Source organism: Gymnodraco acuticeps, unplaced genomic scaffold (genome assembly GCF_902827175.1).
Source record: "Gymnodraco acuticeps unplaced genomic scaffold, fGymAcu1.1, whole genome shotgun sequence".
In the NCBI taxonomy this organism is placed as follows: domain Eukaryota; kingdom Metazoa; phylum Chordata; class Actinopteri; order Perciformes; family Bathydraconidae; genus Gymnodraco; species Gymnodraco acuticeps.
In genome coordinates this window covers 3,578,775-3,604,197 of record NW_022989890.1, presented here as the reverse complement: position 1 = coordinate 3,604,197, position 25,423 = coordinate 3,578,775, and the positions used below count along the sequence as shown (strand labels likewise).

Below are 25,423 nucleotides of genomic sequence, written 5' to 3'. Positions count from 1 at the left end.
TTTAAAATGCTAATTTGAACACAATAAAGAAATACAAAAATATGTTTAGGCAAAGAGATTTATAAATTGTCTTACAAACAACCTTGTATAAAAGAAAATGTTTCCCATGTTAAGTCACACTGCCACAATCAGAAATCAGATAGTAGAAAATGAAGACAAAACATTTGATTATTGTTAATGATGTTTTGTAATAAACAGGAAGAGGGGGAGAGAAACCAAATCGGTCAAACGGAAAAAAAGAGGAATCATAATTAAAACTTTCTCGACTTAAATGTGTCATCCAAATATAGTTCTTTATTAAAGCACAATTCCTTCAAAGTAACCACATTTCCTGTCTATGGAGGTTGCTTTATTCACTTACAACCTTCAAGAGAGGCAGACAGTCATGTGATTAGCTTGAGACACATTGTGAAACACATTACAGAGAGGCACACAGCATAGACGTAGAAACAATGACTTTATTCTTTTTTTAAACACAGTACATCTACAGCTCAAAACAGTAAAACCTTTAACATTAAAAACATCATCACTGTAAATCAATATTCATCTGAAGTTGGGAATCAATTGCAGCCTGTAATTGAGGAAACACATTGGAATTAAAATAAAGAGAAAGCCAGCATCTCTCATCCATCTTTAAATAAACTATTACGATACTCACCAATTCTCTTTTTGCTTCTTCTATTTTCACTTGAGCAAGAGATGGGCTCTGTTGTGGATTAGAAGGGTAAGAACATACAGTTAAATACAGACAATCAAGTTGTTTCGATATATCTATTTGTTGAACTGTAACAAGAAAAACACCAGGCTTTTTTACCGGGCTTAAGTCCATGTACGGCTTCAGTTTGTTCTTCAAGGGGTTTATTTCTTGTTTCAGTGCTGTGGCTTCCTACAGAGACAAAGATAAGACGACGCATTACAACCCCGGAAAGCAGAAGGTTTTAGGTTCTCATCACCATGGAGCTGCACTGTGTTGACGCGTAACAGCTGAAGTTACCTCAGAGAGCTGCACAATAGCCTGGTGGGTGAGAGACTTGTTCATGTTCCTGGATACCAGCTGAGCCTGAAGGATGGAGAGAAGAGAATCAAACATCCAGCCAGGCTCACACACTGAGCTCCGTCACCCCGCTGCGATATTCAAAACATCCGGTGTTTCCTGACAATGATCCCGAGGGCGTTAACTGTTGGACTCGTCCGCAGCTTCATCTCTGCGCTCTGAACCAGAGGCAGTAACGTGATGCCCTCTTTATACCCGGGTCACACTACAGTCGGTATTTTTATCAAAAATAGTGAAAAGGACTGTGTGGGCCAGGGAGTTAACAGCCAACTCGGCACATTTGGTATTTTGCAACATGATTAAGCTTTGAAACAATAATTCTACAAATAAAAATATGCCATGACCAGTTTCTCAACCTTTTGCAGATGAAGGCCCACTCGTGATTGTAACAAAAAAAGCTGGCATGTTGATGTTCAAATGTAACTGGTAATATAAATGAGTTTTTCTTTTCTTTTCTTTTGAGCACATTTCATTAAAAAAGTATTCTATCATACCATCTGGCCATTTATTGATCTCTATTGCCCACTAGATGGCGCTGTAAGGCCCACTGGTTGAGTATAGATGAACACTATGACATTCCATTTTTAGCATCCTAAAGTTTACTGCTCTCCCAATGCTAGATACCGGAAGAGAGTTTTCAAAATGCCCTTTCATCACTCTACATGTTCTCATTGGAATTCAATTGGCTTGAGTTAATTGTCATTTTCTCTAAGGAGACAACTCATTTAAACCTTTTCAAGGAATTTTCAAAGATGGAAACTTTCCATGGGAATAAACTGGGAATTTTCTAAATTGAAGGTTAAACTTAAATATAGTTGGGGAAAGTATATTTTAGCATAATCTTGACTAAAACAAACAGATACCATTCAAGTACACTTGAATATCCATGGCATTCCTCAATCACATGCACATAGCACACTGCTTACTGCATGGCTATTGAGACCACACCCCCTACAGCAGGGGTGGGCAAACTTTTTGGCTCGGGGGCCACTATGAGTTTTAAAATGTGACAGACGGGCCGGGCCAGTAACAGATCCGGTGAAAAAATATGTAGCTGTCCACTCCTCATTAAACTCCTCATCTGCTCTCAATGTCGACTTTTCTTTTCTTTGGTCCACTCATTGTTACAGATGCAGGTTCAAAGGTGAATTATTGCGTCATTGTTTGAGTCATGACGTAACCGTTGACGTGCCTTCTTATGACCCACACAGCGTTTTACGTCGCTGAGTTTCTCCACAACATCGCTCACAACAACATCAATAGAGGACTGCGTCTGGTAGTTTTCAATCATACGAAGCCAGATTAAATTAAAGAACTACTTCTGCAACCTTATACCTTTCTCCAGAGTGCCGTTGTGCATTGTTTATTAATGTGGTTCAGCGGCATTACTGCCCGCTGCAGTGCTGCTCGTCCACCGGAGTTTATTCTCCCGTTAACTCGCGGCAGCGACCGCTGTAAAGTTTTCACTGTCTGACTGTCACACAAGCAGCTGATAAATATCCCCCATCCTCATCAGTGAACGTGTTTCAGTATGAATTGACGCTGTTTGGCATCACAACGCTGATATGAAAGTTTCTCTGGCATTCTACAGGTGATGTTAGCATAGCAACCAAAGCTAATCAGACTCTTGTATCATATATTGTGGCATAAACCGTTTTCTACACAAAATAAACAGAATCACACTAAGCTGGTTAGTGTTGCCTGACTTTATATAAGTGTTTTTTATAAGTGTGTGGTCGCGTTCTAGTCACTTTGCTCAGCGCTACTGCTTGTTACAACTTGTATCCGCTGTACTGTACTAACCGTGAACTGTTATTGCTCAGGTTAATCTTGACCCCCTCCAATGTAAGCGTGACATATTTGGTTCTTAGATCTTGCCGGGTTGCCGACTCCAGCAAAGGTCATTTGTGTTTAGAGTGCGCCATCTAGTGGGATCAACTGAAATACCGGGTATTGCAGGAAAAAGGCAAAAATGAATGCGGTCTTTACTATAATTTTGACAATTTTGTACCAATATTCGGCGGGCCGGATTAAAAAGCCCAACGGGCCGTATATGGCCCGCGGGCCTTAGTTTGCCCATGCCTGCCCTACAGGCACTGTGCATTCCTCCATCACATGCACACATTATTTCTTGTGGGGATTTTTGGATGGGGGGTGCATTTGAATGAGTGGTGTTGGGGGGGAAGAGTCCGTTTTAACTCGACATTCATGTTTTTGTTCTTCAATGAAACAAATGATTGTTCAATAAAATAATAAAAACGTGTTCTGTTCTACTTACAAATCAATCTGTTGACATGTCATGTTTTTTTGTTTAATTGTATCATTTTGCATGGATGTCTTCTTATGACAAAACTAAATGTTTATAATAATAATAATGGATTACATTTCATTAGAGCGCTTTTACAGGTGCTCAAAGCGCTTTACAATTGCATATTACACATATTAGACATGTAAATGTCAATACTGTGGACATTACCCATAGGAGCAAATGCGGGTAGAGTGTCTTGCCCAAGGGCACAACGGCCGGACGCAGTGGCGGGTTTCGAACTGGAGTTCACCAACGCCCCTTAATTTGATGATCAACGCTCTAACCACTGCGCCAAAACCGCCCCATTTATAAACTTTATATTTATGCTTGGATATGATGCAATTAGATTACATCACCCTCAATTCCAAGTTCATTCCCATGAAAGGTTTTCAATATGGAATATTTCCAAAATTCCCTAACTTAACTTCCCATGGAAATGTACCAGAAATGTTCCACCCCTTTGCAACCCTAATAGCAAGTTTGCATCAGTACACATTGGCTTAACCAGAGCAAACCTTCCACTTAGGAATTAAGATTTGAAGCAAAACAGCTAGAAATGTAAAAACTCTTATGTATTTTTTGAATTATTTGCATTTTCTACTTTTCTCCCCCCAGTATTTTAAGTATTGTATTATAAAGTCTGAACACACGAAATGATTTACCAATAAAGTATCTATCTATCTATCTTATCATTTTAAATAGTAGTATACTGTTCGTTGACTTAGCACCACAAAGCATTATGCAGCTCATGCATGTATATATATGATTGAACCCCACAGCGTACCTCTGCCCTCTCCCGTCTGCTGCTGAGCTCTTTAGCCTTTGCCCTCACAAAATCCATGTTGAGCATTCTTTCCTCTGCTTTGGCGCTCTCCACTGACTGGCATTTGATCGTTTTGTTGACATCCCTGAAGACAATTAAAAACACAGATTACAATGACATACAGCAGCAATGTCTGTGTGTTTGTTTTTAGTATGAATATCCTCTGTATTTAGTTCTTAAACCTTCTTCACCCTTCAGCACCACCACTATGTGCAATATAAATACCATTACCATCATTACAAGACACTCTGCTATACAACATGTGCAATATTATTATTATTAATAATGTTCGATAAATAACGTGCAATTACGTAACTACCACTACGGTTTTTGCACTACTAGAATATTTACATGAATGATGTGACCATTGTGTGACCGTCTATGTTTCCTGTAGTTATTGAATTGCTCTTTTTACAGTTTTATTATTATTGTGCTGCTGCTATTTTTGTAACTCTGGCACAACAATTTCCTTCGGGATGAATAAAGTTCTATCTTTTCTTACTCTTGCAGGTTGCTCCGCAGCACCAGAGTGGTCCCCAGTCTCTTCCTGAGGGCTCTGAGTTCCCTCTCAAGTCTCCTGTTGGACTTCTCTTCTTCCAGCAGTTCATTGGTGAGGTTGTTTACAGCTGGCATGAAGCTAGAAAAGACATAAAATACAAACTGTTAAATCTCTCTTCTATTTTCTCTCTTTCATCTGAAAAACTACTGCGCAAAAAAACCCATTTCACCTTCCCAGTGATGTGTCTCTGACTCCAAGCACCATGGCATTGTCCACTAAAGCAGACAAGTAGTCAGAAGCGGGCTTTGAGACGTTTGAACAGGACAGACCTACGCCTTGTAGAAGAACATCACGGATATGAGCACCTGGGAGGAGGAAACACAGTTGAGATCTGTGAAAATAATGACGTGGAGTCCTTGTGCTGTTAATTAATGGACCATCTAACCTGCATACAGTCAAAGGGAAGCATGTTTCACTATTAGAATTCCTTCATTTGTCCCTCAACGGGGACATTTAAGTTATTATAACAGCAGAAGTAACGGACAGATAAAGTAAAGAGTATCAACATACATATTAAAAAATACCAAAGTAGGCACACGTTATAAATAATAAAAAACACAATAGGTAGAAAACAAAACAGATAAGTACATACTTCTTGCACTATTTTATCGGTTTTATTTGTTCTATATCCTATATATATGTTGCACATTTGGAGGAGCCTGTGACCTAAGTTTGTCATATCTACACTGTAGCTAATGTGCAAATGACAATAACATTTTATTTTTTTAAGTAGCTATTTAACACATCAATTAAAGGTTCGTTACAAGTTGGGTCTTTTGGCTGTGGCCATTAATCTTTGTAATAAGAAGTAATCACTACAATAATTGCTGAGATCTAGGTAACAACATGTGCCAAAAAAGCTAAATGTCACTGTTATTAATTCAGCTGTGTCTGTTCCTCACCTTCAGCCTGATACTCTGATGCTTTCTGTTTGAGGTCTTCTGAGAGGAGAGCTGTGTCTCTGCACCGGGCTTCACTGGACTGAGCCAGCTGGAACAGGATGTCCACGGTCCTGGTGTTCACCTCAAAGTGAGGCACCGGCTGATCTCCAAACACCTCGCTGAGCCAGCTGTTCACCTGAGGACAGACATGAAACGTGACACACAATGGTAAACAAAACATCACTAAGTTAACTTGCTCATGGTAGGAATACACTGAACACTACCTTACTGATCTTTTCACACATGACGAATGAAAGGGTGACCACATGAACTTGTTCGTTTCATAAAACGTAAAAAAAAAATGCAGCTTTAAAACAACAGTTTCAGCTTTCGCGCCCGGTCAACCGTCCGAATAACTTCCGGTTCACCAGCCAATGAGAATTTGATCAAATGCCCTAGCTACTTTTGGTGACAATAATGATTCACACTTTTTAAAGGAATATTAAAGATTGACAAGTTGAATAAATAAAAGCAAAAATATGATGAACAGGGTTAATACAAAACAATCATGTTTTCGCTCCTGGCAAAGTTGTTCCGGTTCACGTTTCCCAAAGATAAGAAGCATATCAAGATGGGTAACGTCGGTTCTCCTGAAATGGAAAAGCTCCATGTAGGGATTATCACACTGACAAATATCTTCGTACAAATATATCAAAACAATTTGGAAAAATGTTTTTATTAGCCAGTACGGACAACACCAGGAAACACTGGGCACACTTTCAGATTGTTAGCTTTCCAAAAGCACAATTCGTCAAGATTGGTTCGTCACTATCAGACGAACGCGGAAGTACACACAAGTTATCATCTCGCGATAAAGGATCGTCGCTCTCCACTTTTTTTCAACCACGTTACCGCGTAAGTTCAAAACAGCTTCATTTTGAGTATATATTAGACATGGCGTCAAAAGTGAATTCGTATAAACAACGTCATACATTTATAAATACAACATTTGAGTCCAGTATAGACTCCACTGCCGTCGAGGAAAAGTTGTTTGGCCATTCAGAGGAGGAAGACGACGGACCTGTGGTCTTCATCTGCGGGAAGTGCAAGATGCCTGTCGGGGATTCAATGTCCTGGGATGGGTCTGAAGCGTCTGAAGAAGAAGAAGGACAACACCAGATAAGATTGAAGCGTGAGTATCGGGTTAGCCTGCTTATTTGTATTCCTTTTTGTATTAGTTCACATTATAACGTTACAGTTAACCAACTAAATATTCGGGTGAAAGGCTTTTCAAACTGCCCAAACAACATATACGTACGTAACATCTTATCCATCACTTCAACTGTTAGCAAGCTAGTTGGTGCAGTTTTATGAAGTCTATTAGAATGCTGCGTTCAAATGCAGTTGTTAAGGTTGGGAAAATAAACATATCGATTTGACATTATGAATACAATGCTGCGTTTTGTGCTGACATGTTTGTGATGTTTTGGTCCTAGGGGTCACTGACAACGTCGTGGTTGGAGAAGACACTCGCCTGCATGAAGTGAGCAAAAGGTCCCTCTGGTAAGAAGGAATAAAGTAAATACAAAATAAACATTTAAAAAGCTTTGTCTATCCTCGTCCAGAAAACAATAAGGGAGACTTGTTTTTGGAGGATGATTCAAAATAACTCGTCAATGTTACCTTCCCACAACCAAAATACTTCGTGGCCCATAATCATATAGTGTTAGCAGTTCAAACATACCTTTTTATAATAGGGTTACAAAATGGAAAGGACACCTATTATGCAAAATCCACATTTTCTTGTATTTTATACATAAACATGTGTCCCCCTCTGTTTAAAGAGATTCAGAAAGTTTCAGGAAAAAATATTCTCTTTTTCTCCTGATCCATTTATATAAAAACCTGTAAAAATGTTGGCCACTTTATGATGTCATAACGACTTTTTGGCTTGTGTAACCATTAGCCAATCACCAACCAAGGTAACCCCCCCCCCACCTTATCACCTGAATCTCCTCCTAGAGCACCATTGTGTTATTTTTAACCAAATATCTCTCAGAGATGTGTGGGGAGTGGCTCCTTATTTTCATCTAAAGTAACCGACAGAGAATCAGCACTTTAGAAACAGGGCTGAAACAGAGGGGATTATGGGATGCTGCAATGATCTGTTTGGTGATTGGAACACTTCAGAGACATGTTTGTATATATCTGAGACCTATAATATATTGATGAAAAACAGTATAATAGGCAGAGATGGAGTACTCGAGTGCCGATTTTCGTGACTCGACTCGGACTCGTGAATTCTCGCGCACGATGACTTGGACTCGGACTTGGACTCGGACTTGGACTCATGAATTCTCGCGCACGATGACTTGGACTCGGACTTGGACTCGTGAATTCTCGCGCACGATGACTTGGACTCGGACTTGGACTCGTGAATTCTCGCGCACGATGACTTGGACTCGGGAATTCTCCCGTACGATGACTTGGACTCGGACTCGTGAATGTTCCCCCCCACGATGACTCGGACTCGACTTGTACATTGACACTTCGACTTGGACTCGGACTCGAGCAAGTTTTCTCTTGAGCCTGATGTCCTCTATCCTGCCGTGTGCACCTGCGAGGCGAGTTCACGTACTGGGCCCCGCTATTCCAGTCTAAAGATGTCTTAGACACAAAATGCTCATTATGTGGAAAAAAGATTGAAGCGAAGGCTCCGTAACACATTACTCTAAGGATCGACTTCAGACATATAGGCTGTCTTGAACACTATCATCCGAATAACGTGATCTAATCAATGAATAAAGATTCAGCCTATAACACCAAAGCACATGGCTACTTAACATGTCATTTTGCATGCTAAGTAGCCATGTGCTTTCTGGGGCTTAATCTTTATAGAATTGAAACATTCACTATAATAATTGTAGCGTCCCCGGCTGAATGATGGTCAGACTCTCTAACCGATGGTATCTATTTATTGATCACCCTTGCTTTTATACAATCATTACCAACGTAAGAGCTTGTGCCCTTATCAGCCAGGTGCTAAAAACCCAATGTAACTATTTAGTATGTTAATGTATTGTCATCTATCGTCATTATACGTATGTGTGTTTACACTGCTCCGTTGTCCATTGATTTACGGTAAAAGTTCCTTCAAAATAAGAGTCACGATCTTATTACTATCAAAATAAAAGTGCAAGACGAAAACTTTACCATAAGAAAAATATTGGCATACAAATATAATCACTTCTCTAAAAGGTAACTCATTGTAAATATAGTTACACATATTAAAGGTCATTTACAATAATATTAATATTAGTAATAAGCTCTATAATTGTATAGCACCTATTACAAGAATTGTAGCCAAACTCGCTTCACAGCAGTTCAATAGACAGCTTAGTATAACATGACAGGATAAAAGCAATGTAGAGGAGCAGCTACATTTCAACACATATATCCACGAAGATTAATACATGAAAACTTGTGACTCAGACTTGACTTGGACTCTTCTTGGGTAACTCGGACTCGAACACAGGTAATGATGACTCGACTCGGACACTCCTTGGGTGACTTGGACTCTTCTTGGGTGACTCGGACTCGAACTCAGGTAATGATGACTCGACTCGGACACTCCTTGGGTGACTTGGACTCTTCTTGGGTAACTCGGACTCGAACACAGGTAATGATGACTCGACTCGGACACTCCTTGGGTGACTTGGACTCTTCTTGGGTGACTCGGACTCGAACTCAGGTAATGATGACTCGACTCGGACACTCCTTGGGTGACTTGGACTCTTCTTGGGTAACTCGGACTCGAACTCAGGTAATGATGACTCGACTCGGACACTCCTTGGGTGACTTGGACTCTTCTTGGGTGACTCGGACTCGAACACAGATAATGATGACTCGACTCGGACACTCCTTGGGTGACTTGGACTCTTCTTGGGTGACTCGGACTCGAACTCAGGTAATGATGACTCGACTCGGACACTCCTTGGGTGACTTGGACTCTTCTTGGGTAACTCGGACTCGAACACAGGTAATGATGACTCGACTCGGACACTCCTTGGGTGACTTGGACTCTTCTTGGGTGACTTGGCCTCGAACTCAGGTAATGATGACTCGACTCGGACACTCCTTGGGTGACTTGGACTCTTCTTGGGTGACTCGGACTCGAACTCAGGTAATGATGACTCGACTCGGACACTCCTTGGGTGACTTGGACTCTTCTTGGGTAACTCGGACTCGAACACAGGTAATGATGACTCGACTCGGACACTCCTTGGGTGACTTGGACTCTTCTTGGGTGACTCGGACTCGAACTCAGGTAATGATGACTCGACTCGGACACTCCTTGGGTGACTTGGACTCTTCTTGGGTGACTCGGACTCGAACTCAGGTAATGATGACTCGACTCGGACACTCCTTGGGTGACTTGGACTCTTCTTGGGTGACTCGGACTCGAACTCAGGTAATGATGACTCGACTCGGACACTCCTTGGGTGACTCGGACTCTTCTTGGGTGACTCGGACTCGAACTCAGGTAATGATGACTCGACTCGGACACTCCTTGGGTGACTTGGACTCTTCTTGGGTGACTCGGACTCGAACACAGGTAATGATGACTCGGACTCGAACACAGGTAATGATGACTCGGACTCGAACACAGCTAATGATGACTCGGACTCGACTCGGACACTCCTTGGGTCACTTGGACTCGACTACGACTCTCCCTAGGTGACTCGGACTTGGACTCGAAGAGTGGTGACTCGAGAGTGACATGGACTCGTGAATTGGTGACTTGACTACAACACTGATAATAGGAGACCTTTAAGGAAATGTGGTGTTTTTAAATGCAACCTGACTACTTGTTGGATTAAACCTGTCCCACTGTCTTTTTGTATCTCCTCTTCAGTCTCGTCGTAGATCTATTCTGTCGAGGCTGCGATTTTGTGCTCGGCATGGTTTACTCATCAACGCCTAAGAACCTGGACCACAAGAGATTAGCATTCTGTTTCAACGTTGCAAACATTGACAGGTATGTTTAGGGCTTGGGTCATTAGTAGGAATGTTTAAATATGCATACATCAATTTATATTTGTTCAATGTGAGTTTTGATACATTTTCCAGGAGAAAGTGTTATGGTGAAACATGAATGGTGACTGAAACATGTTTTATATCTGTGCAGTTATTTTACAAATAAATATAGTAGCTATGCAGTAAGTTAATGTACTGCAGGTTGGGTTTGCTGGAATACACATCAACAACTGGAAGGCATAAGGAAGGAAAAGCAACACTTAAACCAAATGAAATGAGATCATGGCTGCAGCTATCCATTTTTTCTATCAATTATTGGGATTTTTTGGTCTATAAAATGGTAAAACATGTCGATCAGGATTTCCCAAACTCAAGATAATTTCATATTAACTAAACTAAAAGCTCTTCAGTTTACTTTCATACAGAGTAAATAATCTAGAAACATTCTTGTTTAAGAAGCGGGAATCAAATAATTGTTACTCCTAAAAAGGTATTAAACCGATTATTAAAATAGTTGGCAATTCATTTAATAGTTGACAATAATCCATTCATCTTTGCAAGACTACATCAAAATTGTAAACAGTCTTTTTTTAAACCAGAAGTTCAATACTACACCTCAAAATATGGCTTCCTCAAAACTGAATGGGACAATCTTTGCACTTACAAACTGCACATTTAGCACCCTAACACTTTTAGCCCCCTAAGGTTACACTGTGAATCTTTTCCAGCTACGTGCTGGGCTCTGCCAGCCAGATGTTGGCAGCAGAGGGCCCCAAAGAGCAGCCAGTCACACTGGAGTACAGAGGCGTTGTTGAACAGCAGCTGACAGAGGTAAAGGATTTCTGCTGCTTTTCTTTGTCTGTTGTTCCTGATATTACATCGCTCTCAGATGAAAATGTTAAACCCACTGATATATGCGTCTGCTCTTAATCCTACTATGATGTGTAACAATGTATTTTTCTTCCAAACCAGGTACAGATTCATCCTTTCAAAATGGTATTGTGGTGTAAAAGTGATGGGAAACTTCAGATCTGTGCATCACATTATGAGTCACTGTTCTCTGTGTTGACAGTGCTCTCACATTGGCGTTGCCCTCATTGATTATTAATGCTCAGGTTGTTGTAGTGGTGACATCAGCTCTGTTCTTGGAAACCCTCTGTTCGCTGACGGGCAGACGCTTGAATCAGACATTACCTCATCTCACCGTGTCACCCCCTGCAAAGTGACTCATGTTACACTCCATTTTAGACTAGATTCAAACAAAAAAGCATATAAGTATATTTTCAGTAAATTGAGTCTTTAAACCCATATCAATGTATTTTTATAATTTTCTGTTGATTTCAAATTTCAATTCCTTATGACCTTTTAGTATAAGTATTATTATTATTATTATTATTATTATAAGAAGGCACATGTTTCACTGGACAGGTGTAGTGGTTCCCAAAGTTCATCTTAATCACCCTTTGTTTAAATATATCCACAATGCACATATTGGCCAGTAGGTGGTGGTAGTGTGCAGCGGCGCTGTTGCACAAAGGACAAAAGCTGTGATGGGGAGCATGCTGAGGAATCTTTGAGAGAGGAACAACATGTTATGATCATGAAGTGTCTTTGTCCTATAGCCGGATGCATGCATGGCATCTTTGATTCACTTGGCAGCTGTTTTTTATTTCTTACAGTTGGTACTATCAGGTGACTGATGTTTAATAATCATTGTGTCACTCAAGCAAGGCGTGTGTTATGTGATGAAGTTCTCAGGCGCACCTGTTTTTTTCCATTTGGTTAATATAAAGTTGACGCTTAAATCTACCTCTGATTAGGATGGAGATGAATCTGACTGGGTATATGCTGATTGTATTCATGTTAGGTGGTGTTATAGCCGTCATTGGCACATTGTAACAGGATTATGACGGCCCTTTTGAGAAGGTCATGAATTAAAATCAGGGCTTTCTTTCACCACATGTCTGTCAGCGGGATCTCATTATGGCTTTCTCACTGACAAGCTCTACTTTAATTTCTTCCCTCAACATTAAGTATTAGTTTCTGCCCAAAGCTGTTCTGCCAGCGCTCCATTTACTCACCAACATTACAAAATAATGTAACAGCATTGTCATTGAATAAAATTCTATATATTTTTGTAGCCTACTGAAATGCTTCGGTGGCAACAAGTATCAAAGCAGTCAGTCAGAAAGCTGCTGATAAGCGTTTTACACATTTTAGATCATTTAATTTGAGAAAGCACCGAAAATACTCCTGTGACATTTATATACAATACAAGAGATGAAATGATTAATAGTCTTCCATTATTTTCTCAACAAAGAAATGTTCAACAACAGTTTTGGAAATGCTACTATTACTCTGTTGAGTACATGTTACCGTTTCTAGTTAATATAAATATTATAATATAAACGAGTTGAGACGCCTTTTTGTTTGTTTGTGTTGTTGGTACATAAATAGTTTTCTCAACAAGCAATTTAACTTCCAAAACTGTTTGCAGACATTTGATAGTTATAAGAAAATCACAGTTGCTGCCCTATTTCTTTCGCCAATAGAAAACATTTATACATTTCTTAAAGTAAGGTTCTTTTGAAATCAGTAGATGCGACTGCGGTTTTGTGACTATTATCAAAATGTTAAATGATACCCAGTCTGACTCTCCTTGCCCTCAGTTATTACTAATGTATCGGATAAAGGTGCCGCCATCGTTAATGTATTCTGTCTGCCTGCCTGTCTGTCTGTCCGTCTGTCTGCCTGTCTGCCTGTCTGTCTGTCTGTCTGCCTGCATGCCTTTCTGTCTGTCTGTCTGTCTGCCTGCCTGCCTGCCTGTTTGCCTGTCTGCCTGTCTGTCCGTCTGTCTGCCTGTCTGCCTGTCTGCCTGTCTGTCCGTCTGTCTGCCTGTCTGCCTGTCTGTCTGTCTGTCTGTCTGTCTGTCTGTCTGTCTGCCTGCCTGTCTGCCTGTCTGTCCGTCTGTCTGCCTGTCTGCCTGTCTGCCTGTCTGTCTGTCTGCCTGCATGCCTTTCTGTCTGTCTGTCTGTCTGTCTGTCTGCCTGCCTGTCTGTCTGCCTGTCTGCCTGTCTGTCTGTCTGTCTGTCTGCCTGCATGCCTTTCTGTCTGTCTGTCTGTCTGCCTGCCTGCCTGCCTGTTTGCCTGTCTGCCTGTCTGTCCGTCTGTCTGCCTGTCTGCCTGTCTGCCTGTCTGCCTGTCTGTCCGTCTGTCTGCCTGTCTGCCTGTCTGTCTGTCTGTCTGTCTGTCTGTCTGTCTGTCTGCCTGCCTGTCTGCCTGTCTGCCTGTCTGTCCGTCTGTCTGCCTGTCTGCCTGTCTGCCTGTCTGTCTGTCTGTCTGCCTGCATGCCTTTCTGTCTGTCTGTCTGTCTGCCTGCCTGCCTGCCTGTTTGCCTGTCTGCCTGTCTGTCTGTCTGCCTGCCTGTCTGCCTGTCTGCCTGCATGCCTTTCTGTCTGTCTGCCTGTCTGTCTGTCTGTCTGTCTGTCTGTCTGTCTGTCTGTCTGTCTGTCTGTCTGTCTGCCTGCCTGTCTGCCTGTCTGCCTGTCTGTCCGTCTGTCTGCCTGTCTGCCTGTCTGCCTGTCTGTCTGTCTGTCTGCCTGCATGCCTTTCTGTCTGTCTGTCTGTCTGCCTGCCTGCCTGCCTGTTTGCCTGTCTGTCCGTCTGTCTGCCTGTCTGCCTGTCTGTCCGTCTGTCTGCCTGTCTGCCTGTCTGCCTGTCTGTCTGTCTGTCTGCCTGCATGCCTTTCTGTCTGCCTGCCTTTCTGTCTGCCTGCATGCCTTTCTGTCTGTCTGTCTGTCTGCCTGCCTGCCTGCCTGTTTGCCTGTCTGTCTGTCTGTCTGTCTGCCTGCCTTTCTGCCTGCCTTTCTGTCTGCCTTTCTGTCTGCCTGTCTGTCTCTGTCTGCCTGTCTGTCTTTCTGCCTGTCTGTCTTTCTGCCTGCCTGTCTGTCTCTCTCTCTCTGTCTGCCTGTCTGTCTTCCTGTCTGTCTGTGTTTCTGTCTTTCTGTCTGTCTGCCTTTCTGTCTGCCTGTCTGCCTGCCTTTCTGTCTGCCTGTCTGCCTGCCTTTCTGTCTGTCTGCCTTTCTGTCTGTCTTTCTGCCTGTCTGTCTTTCTGTCTGCCTGCCTTTCTGTCTGTCTGTCTGTCTGTCTCTCTGCCTGCCTGTCTGTCTCTCTCTCTCTGTCTGCCTGTCTGTCTTCCTGTCTGTCTGTGTTTCTGTCTGCCTGTCTGTCTGCCTGTCTGTCTTTCTGTCTGCCTGCCTTTCTGTCTGCCTGTCTGTCTTCCTGTCTGTCTGTGTTTCTGTCTGCCTGTCTGTCTTTCTGCCTGTCTGTCTCTCTGCCTGCCTGTCTGTCTATCTCTCTCTGTCTGTCTGACTGTCTCCTAGACACTTGTTTGGGTGCTTCATCTTGTACACTCACTGACCTGTCTCCCCTTCTCCCCCTCTCTCTCCCCCCGTCATACCCATCCACGCCTGACTGCTTCCCCTTTGGGTTTCGTCACTCTTCTTCCCTGTTCCCCCTTTCCAATTATCTGCACTCCACCCTTCTTTCTTCCTCGCTGCTTCCTGCTGCTCCCTTCATTTCCCACCTGTCCAATTTCTCCTTCATTTCTTCCCCATCCGTCCTACTCCATCCTCACTCTTTCACTATTGTTTCTGCCCCTTCTTTGCTCTTTCCACCCCTGCACCTTTTAACGCTTCCCCTTGTCTCCTGTCATTCCCAGATGAAAATGCTGGTCATGTCCATGGCCCAGAGGCTGGACGATATTGACGCCACCCTTCAGGACTGATGCGAGGGATAAACGTCAACGTGTCTCGGTGGGAGCTATGTCCAGGTGTTGAACGTGACTCCTCGCCCCTACCTTTTACATTATTGCTTCCTCCACTACATTTCATCTGGACCACATTCCTTCAGTAATACATACTGTACTAGCTTCACCTTGTATGTAAATACTCACACACACACACACACACACACACACACACACAGAGCTTCCTCTCCGGCATTCCTGACGGTGAAACAAAGACCGTCTGCCCATGTAATCAATCATGTTGTCACCTCAGCTCCTGTGGCTCGTGACACAATGTTCTCCGCCTGTTGTGGTGCAGAGTGAATGTACACTGTGAGCAGAATGTTTATTTCTGCAGGATTTCATCAGGCAGTCTGCAGAGTCAGCACAACGTCGTATTGATCTGGCCGCTCCAGGCCACACACACTTTTTCTTTGTTCCTCTCTTCCTAAAAGCAAAGAGCGCTTAAGGATTGCTGGATATATGCTTTTTCATCTCCACGTTGTGGTCACATGTTAAAAGCATTTGATTAATTTGTATTGGAAAATACACAGATTTTAATTTGGGCTGCATCCCTTAAATCTTTTGCAATTCTTTAATTTAGGAATTATCCAGACTAAACTCCGCCTCTTTTTCCAATATGACCAATTTGTTTTTAATATATGGACTCTTTATTTGTTTTGTTGTTGTAAAAGCTTGTGTTTTTATTTTTTGTATAATAAAGTATTCAACTGTTTCCCAAAAAAAAGATATTATTTTCAAAATGCATTTTAATGTCAGTTTTACATAAAGTGTTAAACCAAATAAGGCAATTATCAGGTTCATATTTGTAAATGTTTCTTTGACTTTGTGCCTGAAGATAGTTTGGATCATTGGCCCATCCTGCTGTGTCTCTAATTAGAAGTCTTCATTGGACTTAGGAGTTAAACGGCATGTTTAAGGTGTTTGGGGTCAAGGGAGTGTTAAGGGCTGAGAGTTTGTTTACTAACTGACCTCTAATGTGCCTAGCAACACTTTCTAGCAGGCGGGAAAGCGGAGACATGCTGTACCGCTTGCCCTCCCTCACCCACGAGGTTTCATCAGCCTCGCAGAACAACAACAGTTCGAAACGGCCAACCAGCACGCTGTATCCAAGGGCAGGTTGCGATGGCAACTGAGAGCACGTGCTACGCTGAGTGCCTGTTGCCATCTCGTCACCGTGTGCACCGCCGGAGGAACAGCCATCCAGCTCGCTGGCCGGCACGCCTGTCAACAGACGTTATCCCCCGCTCATGCTCAGACTTACATGGGGGAGGAGTCCTTAGTGAACACACCCCCCCCACACACACACACACACCCTAATCTCTGTGTGATGTTTTTCTCTCTGCTAACCCCACCCTTGCACCTCTTTCTCCCTCCCCCTCCCTCTTATTATCCCCTCCCTCAACTGCTGGGAAAAAAACAAACAGTCAAAACAACAACAAACAAGCCGGCGTGGTTTCTGTTGTTGTCTTTATCCAATCCTCCCTGAGGTGCATCCTGCGCTGAGAGTGTATGCTGCCGGCTGGTCCACTGCCCAGATGTGCACTGTTGCATCCTGGGAGATGCTCATGTTTAATGGTCTCCCTGTTTGTGCGCTCCATTCACAGCAATTAAGCTTGAAAGCTATAGCTGTGTTTTAAAGTCAGCACTCACTGAATGTTCTCTGAACTCATTTAGCTGTTTTATATATAGACCTGGTGTTGCTGGATGCATTGCACTTCTGAGTGAAATGATTGCACCGGTTTCTCCCCATTCACCCCTTAACTCTCAACCAATCATTACCAGTCAAACCAAGACGAGTGTAGAAACACACACAAACACACACATGCATCAGTCGGTGCATCAACACACATTCTACAAGCACTCTGGGACAAAGGATGAATAATGCAGAGGTAGCGTCTGAGTGAGAGTCGCCTCCCCGCTTCCCCTCCTTTTCACCTTACCCAAGCAATAAGGAAGCAATGTTGCCATGGAGGCAATGAAGCCTCGACACGCTATCAGCCAATTACAGCTTTCCCTGTGTGAAACATGGAACCAATGGCTGCTCACCCTGATGCTGCTGTTGCCACAGACACAGATCCTATTGGCTGAGCTCTGCTCTTTGATTGCATTTCTGATCTTGTTTTTGAGAGCAAAACTATCTCAAGGAGTGCCACCTGTTTGCCAACTTACAAAATATGTTGTTTTTTTCCCCAGAAATGAAAGGATTATTTTGTGTGAGAGAAAATGTTTCTGTTTTAGGGCTTTTAGAGACTTGTAACAAAGTGAGCAATGAGGAAAGGGATTCCTCATCTTTAGGTGTTGTCGATTGAAAGATGGAAAAACAACCATCATTTCAGTTATACAGGGTTTAATCAGTACTCTTTTATTTGATTTAACTGCAATGTTCTGCCCTCCCAACGTTTGATTTGGTTTCCCCCTGACAACAGGACCCCACCCCACCAGTTGGTAATGTTTGCTCATGCTTGTTTATGACCAGTTTCTGGGTTAACTCTTTATTATATTAACCCTGTTTTCTTTTAATGTTCCATCACACTCTGTTATTATTCACATGCGCTGTGCACGTGCATTTCAGCTCCAGTAATTTTATGCTGCAGCAACAAAAACAATTTCCCAAATTGGGATCAATAAAGTACCATTTTATCTTATCTTAATTACGAAAAGGAAAGTCTAGGACAGAACTCCAATTTGTATTTTTGACTCATGGACATTCGGGCAAGACGCCCTTTTTCAGCTCAATTGTATTTGTGTTATTTCCAAGGTTATAAACAAGTGTCTTACGTAAAAAATGTTTTATCATATCAAGTATCCTTTATAGGGAGTTTAATCCTCATTTATGTTTCCAAATATGATATTAAAGGGAGGCGTGTTGTGCAGTGGGTTGTGCGTTGGAGTTCGGATCAGGGGGTCACAGGTTCAAACCCCACTGCAGTCAGCATGTCGTTGTGTCCCTGAGACACTTCACCCCAAATTGCTCCTGTGGGGATTGTCCACAGTATTGAGTATGTAAGTCGCTTTGGATAAAAGCGTCTAACAAGTGACATGTAATGTAATTAAACTTTATTATTTTTAAACCACCTTTATGTGGTAATGAACCCAATTTCTGACCTAATTGATCTCCTCTACTTTTCCTCACATGGCTGGTTGCTTGACATGTTTCACCAGAATCTTCTTTTTAAGTCTAAAGTCATTAAGACAATCTAGTCTCATCGTCATCTTTCTGTTTGTGTGGCACAGATTAGAAGGCAGGTCAATTACTGAACCCCTCCGTCTGGAAGGGTACATTTCTCAAGTTAATCTCGGGAATCAGTGGGTGTGTAACGTGATCTCGGGGTCAAGAAAACGTATCCCAGTCTTGCTTTACTAACGGCACCTCATGGGCGAAGTGTGAACTCTCTGATAAACCACAGCCTTCTCTTTTCATTAATCACCTTCATCTGTGTCTGAGATCGAAACAGGATCGACGGCTAGTCAGTCACTAAATAACCCAAATCCCCTCTGAGTCATCAAGCCTCCTTCTTCATTAGAAACATCTGCTTGTTTATTTACCACACGTCTTTGTGTACATCGGTGTCTGTCAGGAAGACTCTCTACTCCTCTTCCTCTGCATGTGTGGGGAAGGGAGTTGTTCTGTGCGGTGGAATCAGGATGCTCAGATTTTCAGCGTGTGGTGGAGAGGCACACTCCATGGTGTACGGCACTGTGAAGCAGGTTAATTAGTCTGTTTTTCTCAGACACAAAGGCTCGGCCCGTTGCCAGTGACACCCTGGTGTGAGTGTGTGTGCATATATGTGACGAGATGGAGACTGAAAGCAGGATTAGTGTCATCAGGATCTAAGCCTGAACAGACTGGCAGAAATAGTATCCTAATGCAAAGTGGTCAGTATGGCCTGTCGTTAAAGGTGATTTAAATATGAAAAACTGATTTTGATAGTGTATGATGAACATTAATGAATGCTGTCATTTCATTTTCTTTCTAAGTTTAGAAAAAAATATTAAGCATATTTCGGCCCTCGTATTGATTATGGGTCTCAATCTAAACCCAACGTTTATCAATTTGTGATGACAATCATTGTAATCAGAAGACATCTCATATTAATACAACAATATTAACAGATTATTTTCACCCAGCATCCCAAATATTTCGGAAATAGTTTTGGGGAATTTGATGTACTTTCTGCTTTCTAATATTTTATAATAATAATAATAATAGATTTATTTTGTTAGCGCTTTTACAGGTGCTCAAAGACGCTTTACAGATATAGTGAAACGAGAAAAAAAGAACAACAAATAAATATATAGGCCTATAGTTAAAGTCAAATTAAAATCAAGCAATACAAAACAATCACACATTAAAAGCCAGATTGAAGAGGTGAGTGTTTTGAAGGTGGTGAGGTCAGTGCAGTCTCTGATGGGTTGTGGGAGTGAGTTCCAGAGGGAGGGGGCAGCGACAGAGAAGGCTCTGTCCCCCCAGGTCCGGTGATTGATGCGGGTGGGGATGGATAGGAGGCTATGATATAGGCTAGCCTACAATATTAAAAGTCCCCTGATATGATTAATGTGAAAGATTTCGGCTTATTGCCCCTGCTGGGACGGCATTAGGGGTGTTTGTTTATCACAGGACTTGTCATTGTTACTTGACCTGTTTACACACAGATTAACGTCAAAATAATCTGTGGGTCAAGGAAAATAATTTGCTTTCTTTATCTCTTCAGTATGGATTCCTCCAATAATGCTACCCAGGGGCGGACTGGCAATTTGTTTTGCCTAAATCCTACCGGCCCACATTTGTAAGTGTTCCGGCCATTCCCTTTTTTTTTTTTGCTTACCTAAATCCTACCGGCCCACATTTGTAAGTGTTCCGGCCCAGCCCAGCCCAGTGGGGTGTGTAGTGTCCGTGACGTCACCCATAGGATTCTGCAGAGTTGCCGAGAAGCCCTTAGTAGGCGGAGTCGGCCACTAACGGCTCGACTGTGACGTCAGAGTCTAATCCCGCCTGCTCCAAATAAGGGCAAAGAGGCGGAGCCGAGGCGGGACCTGCTGCCTCCGAACTGGAAGTAAACAGAGCTAGCTCAAGCTAAGAAGCTAAGCTAACATGAAATACATGCATACCAAGTTACTGCTAACAGTGTAGTTCCCCTATATAAACGTTACATTCATAATCAAATGAGACAATCTGCAAGAGAATTAGCTATATTTTGTTATTCTTAATGCTTGTCATTCACACGTTGAGAAAAGACGGACTCCACCGCCCTGACCTAATGGAGCCGCAGTGGGCTTGATTGATTGATTGATTGATTGAAAAGTTTATTAACAGCTTGTATATTGGGTACAGTACAGTACAGCTCAAAACATACAATTGTTAAGGGGATGCAGACCAGAGAAAGACTTTCGTCTTGTTTACATCAGGGTCCCCCATTTCCAATTCATCATGTCATTTAAGACATATAAGACATATTTGACATACAGATGGCTTATTTACAATTTACATACAGGTGGTTTTTTACATACAGATTGCTTATTTACAATTTTCATTTTAGATTTCGTTCTAATACATCCTAACCGGACATTTAAGACATACCAAGTCTACAGATATACAGTTAGTAACAGAGTCTAAAATGCGAGTATATACATAGCTCCGGGACGCCGGCTGGAGCTAGCCCCCTGCGGCTCCGTTAGCTCCGGCGGCCACCACTGGGATAATTGGGTCCCCTATTAACATTTGCTCCCGTTTAGCATTATGGGCTGAATCATAATCATAAACTAAAATATATATGTATATATGTATAAAGGGTTACATCCTTAGCTGGCTAATAAGTAGCAAGCTAAGCTACCAAGCACACAAACACATGCGAACGGGGTTAACATGTATAATATTATAATTTTAGACTTCTTGGAAGTTCTGTTAGTACATTCAAGCGCACAGCACAACATTTTAATTGTCTGGTATTTGTAACAATATTCCCTAAAAGGCACAATCACCACGAACACGGCTAAAGGGTCAAGTACAGTAACTACAACTAACTAACGTTGTAGCCTCTATGGTTGTAGCCTAGCAGAGTGGAATCAGTGGACAAGTTGCTGTTAGCTGACAGTGAGGCATGTACATGTCCATCAAAGTGACCACGCCCTAATTTATGCAAAAGCTTTAAGGCTTAATATTAATTAAACAGATGAGTTGAGAAAAAATTCACCCCCCACACAGTAGTCATGAAGGGGGAATCTAACTATACAGAGAATATGGTTTTTTGAACCACGATGTAAACATGTTTATTTCTGCTGTAAAGTTGGGCATTTTAACATGGGGGTCTATGGAAATTGCTCCCTTCTGCAGCCTGCTCCTACTGGCCACTAGATGAACTGCAGTGTGTGGCACTTCCGTATTGGCGTCCCTGTGTTGTGTCACATTATGCCTCCCCGTCATGAAATGCCCCCCTTGTCACGGGAACGCGCATTTCTAAATGACACGTTTACACCTCTAAATGACACGTTTACACCATAGGTTTACACCTTAAAACGATGTTTAAAACGAAAAGTAAACCATACCCTGAAAAATGCTTGAGGGTGGGATTCATAGAAACCTCTTTGGGGGGGGGCATTTTATGACAGGCCTGTCCATCACAATATGCCCCCCCTTGCTATCTTACAAAAATAAAAGTGTGACATTCATGAAACTTGCTCCATTTATTGGTACCAGTCCTAGAACCATACCCTGCAAAATGCTTGAGGGTGGGATTCATAGAACCCTCTTTTTTTGGGGGGGGATGCATTTTATGACAGGCCTGGTTTATCATCCGACTCAGAAATAAAACCAATATGGAGATAGCAAGGGGGGGGCATATTGTGATGGACAGGCCTGTCATAAAAGAGGTTTCTATGAATCCCACCCTTAAGCATTTTTCAGGGTATGGTTCTAGGACTGGTACCAATAAATGGAGCAAGTTTCATGAATGTCACACTTTTATTTTGTAAGATAGCAAGGGGAGGCATATTGTGATGGACAGGCCTGTCATAAAATGCCCCCCCCCCCAAAAAAAAAGTGGTTTCTATGAATCCCACCCTCAAGCATTTTTCAGGGTATGGTTCTAGGACTGGTACCAATAAATGGAGCAAGTTTCATGAATGTCACACTTTTATTTTGTACGCATAGCGTATATAATAATATGCTGACAAAGACTATGTAACATTTGTAAACATATATTTTGATTATTAGATGACAACTATGTCAAATTAAACAATACATTTTAAAGCACGTTTATACAGACAGGACGTAACGATAATGATAAAAAAAAAGATTAAAAAAAACAAAAACTGAAAAGGAAGTGACGAATGAATTTCGACACCTCAAATACGGAGCGAAAAGTTAAACCAGAAGAATCAAGACTATGAGCTACCACTAAACAACTCACAGTCTGAAAATTACCATGAATAAAAACCCTGAACGTTTACTTTTCGTTTTAAACATCGTTTTAAGGTGTAAACCTATGGTGTAAACGTGTCATTTAGAGGTGTAAACGTGTCATTTAGAGGTGTAAACGTGTCATTTAGAAATGCGCGTTCCCGTGACAAGGGGGGCATTTCATGACGGGGAGGCATAATGTGTCACAACACCGGCTCTTCCCCAGAGTTTGCCGCTTGGGTGTGGCCAGGGTTGGGTTGTAACGGAATACATGTAACGGTGTTACGTAATCAGAATACAAAAATCAAGTAACTGTATTCAGCTCGCGTTACATTTGAAAAACGAGTAATCTGATTACAGTTACTTTCGTAAACCTGAAGTGAATACATTTTGGATTACTTATTGGAATTATTGGTGGAAAGATTTCCTCACAACATGTAGCCTAATATTCATTACTAAAGGTACAGCCGAATCATCACAGCGCACAAAACCGCGCAGATGGACCAAAAAGGGGAGCGTTTGAAAAAAATGTGCGGGTCCGCTCAGTGAAACAATAACAACGTAACATGGAGGAACAAAAGTCTGCGTTTAAATCGTGTGTGTGTGTGTGTGTGTGTGTGTGTGTGTGTGTGTGTGTGTGTGTGTGTGTGTGTGTGGTTAAAACACATCAGCCACACCCAGGGGCGGATCTACGGGGGGGCAAGGGGGGGCAGCTACCCCCCCCCCCCCCCACTGTAGAGCCTTGCCCCCCCAGCTGCCCCCCTAACTTTTGTTTCCCTAAAACTGTACTAAAACAAACCTACACTATTTCCACAAGCTTCTCAAGCAACGAAACAAGCATTACATTAGTTAAAAGTGAATCATTTTAAATATAATTTTAGGCCCGTTAAAAACGCAGCTCCGGCCCTGCATTAAACTGCGCAGCGGCGTTCACACAGACCGCGGCTCACAGAGCTGCAGAGAGGGAGCGAGCTGTCCCAGCACCTATGGATCAGCTTCCCCTGGGAGCATTTCCCCTTCCACTAGTTTTGTTTTTACTAAGGACGAGAGCTTGAAACTAAATATTAATAAAACGCTGCCGTTTGAATCGATAGCGTTTAACAGATGGGCGCTGTTTGGGGCGTTACGTTACAAAATACTACACAGACAGCGTTAGCTGGGAGATCGATCACTTTGCTAAACTATGCGGTAGCCTACTATTAAATCCACGTAAACTACACATCACAGCAATGAGGCCAGATCAATGAAACCAGGATACATCCTTTACCGTAAAAACTGGATCTAAACACAGCTGCATGTGTGCGTTTGATAAATACTTTCTGATGATATGCTACATATTAGCTAGGCTACATGGCCCTAACGTGTAAAGTTATTCAAGCATTTGTAGGCCTACCAGTGCTTTTCACAAGTAGACTCTTGCAGGCCAGAGTAGAGGAGTGATTCAACAACAACAACAACAACAACAAAAAGACATATCTGAGAAGAGATCAGGACGAACAGAAAGAGGAAAAGGAAAAGAGAGTTCACTGAAGAGACCAGCAGGGTCAGAGCAGGAGGAAGAGGAGGAGATGAAGACATTAGTGAAGAAGAAGAAATATATGTGAGGAATAAAGATGAAGTGTCAGAAAGAGGGACAGAGGCAGGGATCAGGAGGCAGATGAAACTCCAGCTGGACCACATGGTATGTTCTTATTCTCCTTACATATTCCATTACAGCAGCACAATCTAGCAGCTCTTAGTATTGACAATTACTGATTGAAATGTGTTGCTGCACAGGTCACCTTTAGCTCTCTGAAGAGATGGGTGATGTCATTTGTGTACTTAATTATAACTAAGTACTTACAGTATGCAGAATTAGAGTATTCTCTGAATCGGGTGCCTTTTGGGTCTTTATATCTTTGAAAAATGAAACCAAAATGTTTGGTCATAACATCTGGTAGTGGACTACTTACATTTTCCCACCTCAGGCACAAAATATAAATAATTACTAGGAATTTACTTGAAAAAATTTAACAGGGTTGAAGTTTTTGACAAAAAGTAGGCATGAGACCTTGTTTAGCTAAGATATGGCACCACATGGAAGTCAAGGACATTAAAAAATTGTAATATTTTGCAAAACTATTGTTTATTTTGTAATAAACAATTATTTACTATTATTAATTCATATAACAGAGTTGAAATGTTGAGCATGTCAATCTTAATCTGAAAATACAAAAACTGAAATAAGAGAAGAAACTGACACTTGACTTTCTTTGCCATCTTTTCTTCAGAAGACTTTTGTGATGTAATTCCCTCAATGCAGATCACACATGGACTGATCCATTATTTTAATAGGAGGGTAAATGGTATGGCGTGACAGGGTTGAAACAAACTGAGGGACGTGTGTCAATATTGCAATTTCATAGATAATTCAAGTATTTTTTCAGAATTTATTTTTGATCAGTTAAAGTTGACAAGCATATGATTATATTAGCAGCAACATTTTGGAATAATTGGCCATTTTGATTTGTTTAATATTAAATTAATATGTAATAATGCTTAGTGAGCACATGCAA

The 25,423-nt window shown here is 41.9% G+C and overlaps 2 protein-coding genes across 4 annotated transcripts; one reads left to right on the top strand and one right to left on the bottom strand.

Annotated features, from left to right (window-relative positions):
* Window positions 1-272: 272 nt before the first annotated feature.
* On the bottom strand, window positions 273-6,038 carry haus1 (HAUS augmin-like complex, subunit 1). Of its 2 annotated transcripts, none has more exons than XM_034199728.1 (9): window positions 5,915-6,021; window positions 5,647-5,821; window positions 4,914-5,049; window positions 4,688-4,822; window positions 4,147-4,270; window positions 995-1,060; window positions 815-886; window positions 659-706; window positions 273-571 (listed from the first exon to the last, which is right to left on the bottom strand). In XM_034199728.1, the coding sequence occupies exons 1-9, from the start codon at window positions 5,951-5,953 to the stop codon at window positions 527-529; spliced, it is 840 nt and encodes a 279-aa protein (XP_034055619.1). In that variant the 5' UTR covers window positions 5,954-6,021; the 3' UTR covers window positions 273-526. The 2 variants fall into 2 exon arrangements, with proteins under 2 accessions (XP_034055619.1, XP_034055626.1); XM_034199735.1 differs by having other exon boundaries at window positions 477-571; window positions 5,910-6,038.
* Window positions 6,039-6,247: 209 nt separating this feature from the next.
* Window positions 6,248-16,447, top strand: mis18a (MIS18 kinetochore protein A). Of its 2 annotated transcripts, XM_034199540.1 has the most exons (6): window positions 6,248-6,540; window positions 6,645-6,817; window positions 7,122-7,188; window positions 10,541-10,663; window positions 11,391-11,493; window positions 15,383-16,447. In XM_034199540.1, exons 2-6 carry the CDS (start codon window positions 6,736-6,738, stop codon window positions 15,446-15,448), a joined length of 441 nt encoding a protein of 146 aa, XP_034055431.1. In that variant the 5' UTR covers window positions 6,248-6,540; window positions 6,645-6,735; the 3' UTR covers window positions 15,449-16,447. The 2 variants fall into 2 exon arrangements, with proteins under 2 accessions (XP_034055431.1, XP_034055426.1); XM_034199535.1 differs by having other exon boundaries at window positions 6,248-6,817; window positions 15,383-16,440.
* The last annotated feature ends 8,976 nt before the right edge of the window (window positions 16,448-25,423 follow it).

What these genes read in the sequence shown, in the direction of transcription:
- haus1 (XM_034199728.1), bottom strand. Translation starts at nt 5,953, where the DNA reads ATGTGGTCACCCTTTCATTCGTCATGTGTGAAAAGATCA. An exon ending in AGAGACACATCACTGGGAAG is followed by an intron (nt 4,823 to 4,913) that starts GTGAAATGGGTT and finishes TGTCTTTTCTAG; the next exon opens with CTTCATGCCAGCTGTAAACA. An exon ending in GCAGACGGGAGAGGGCAGAG is followed by an intron (nt 1,061 to 4,146) that starts GTACGCTGTGGG and finishes TCCATCCTTCAG; the next exon opens with GCTCAGCTGGTATCCAGGAA.
- mis18a (XM_034199535.1), top strand. Translation starts at nt 6,355, where the DNA reads ATGTTTTTATTAGCCAGTACGGACAACACCAGGAAACACTGGGCACAC. An exon ending in ACACCAGATAAGATTGAAGC is followed by an intron (nt 6,818 to 7,121) that starts GTGAGTATCGGG and finishes TTTTGGTCCTAG; the next exon opens with GGGTCACTGACAACGTCGTG. An exon ending in AACGTTGCAAACATTGACAG is followed by an intron (nt 10,664 to 11,390) that starts GTATGTTTAGGG and finishes AATCTTTTCCAG; the next exon opens with CTACGTGCTGGGCTCTGCCA.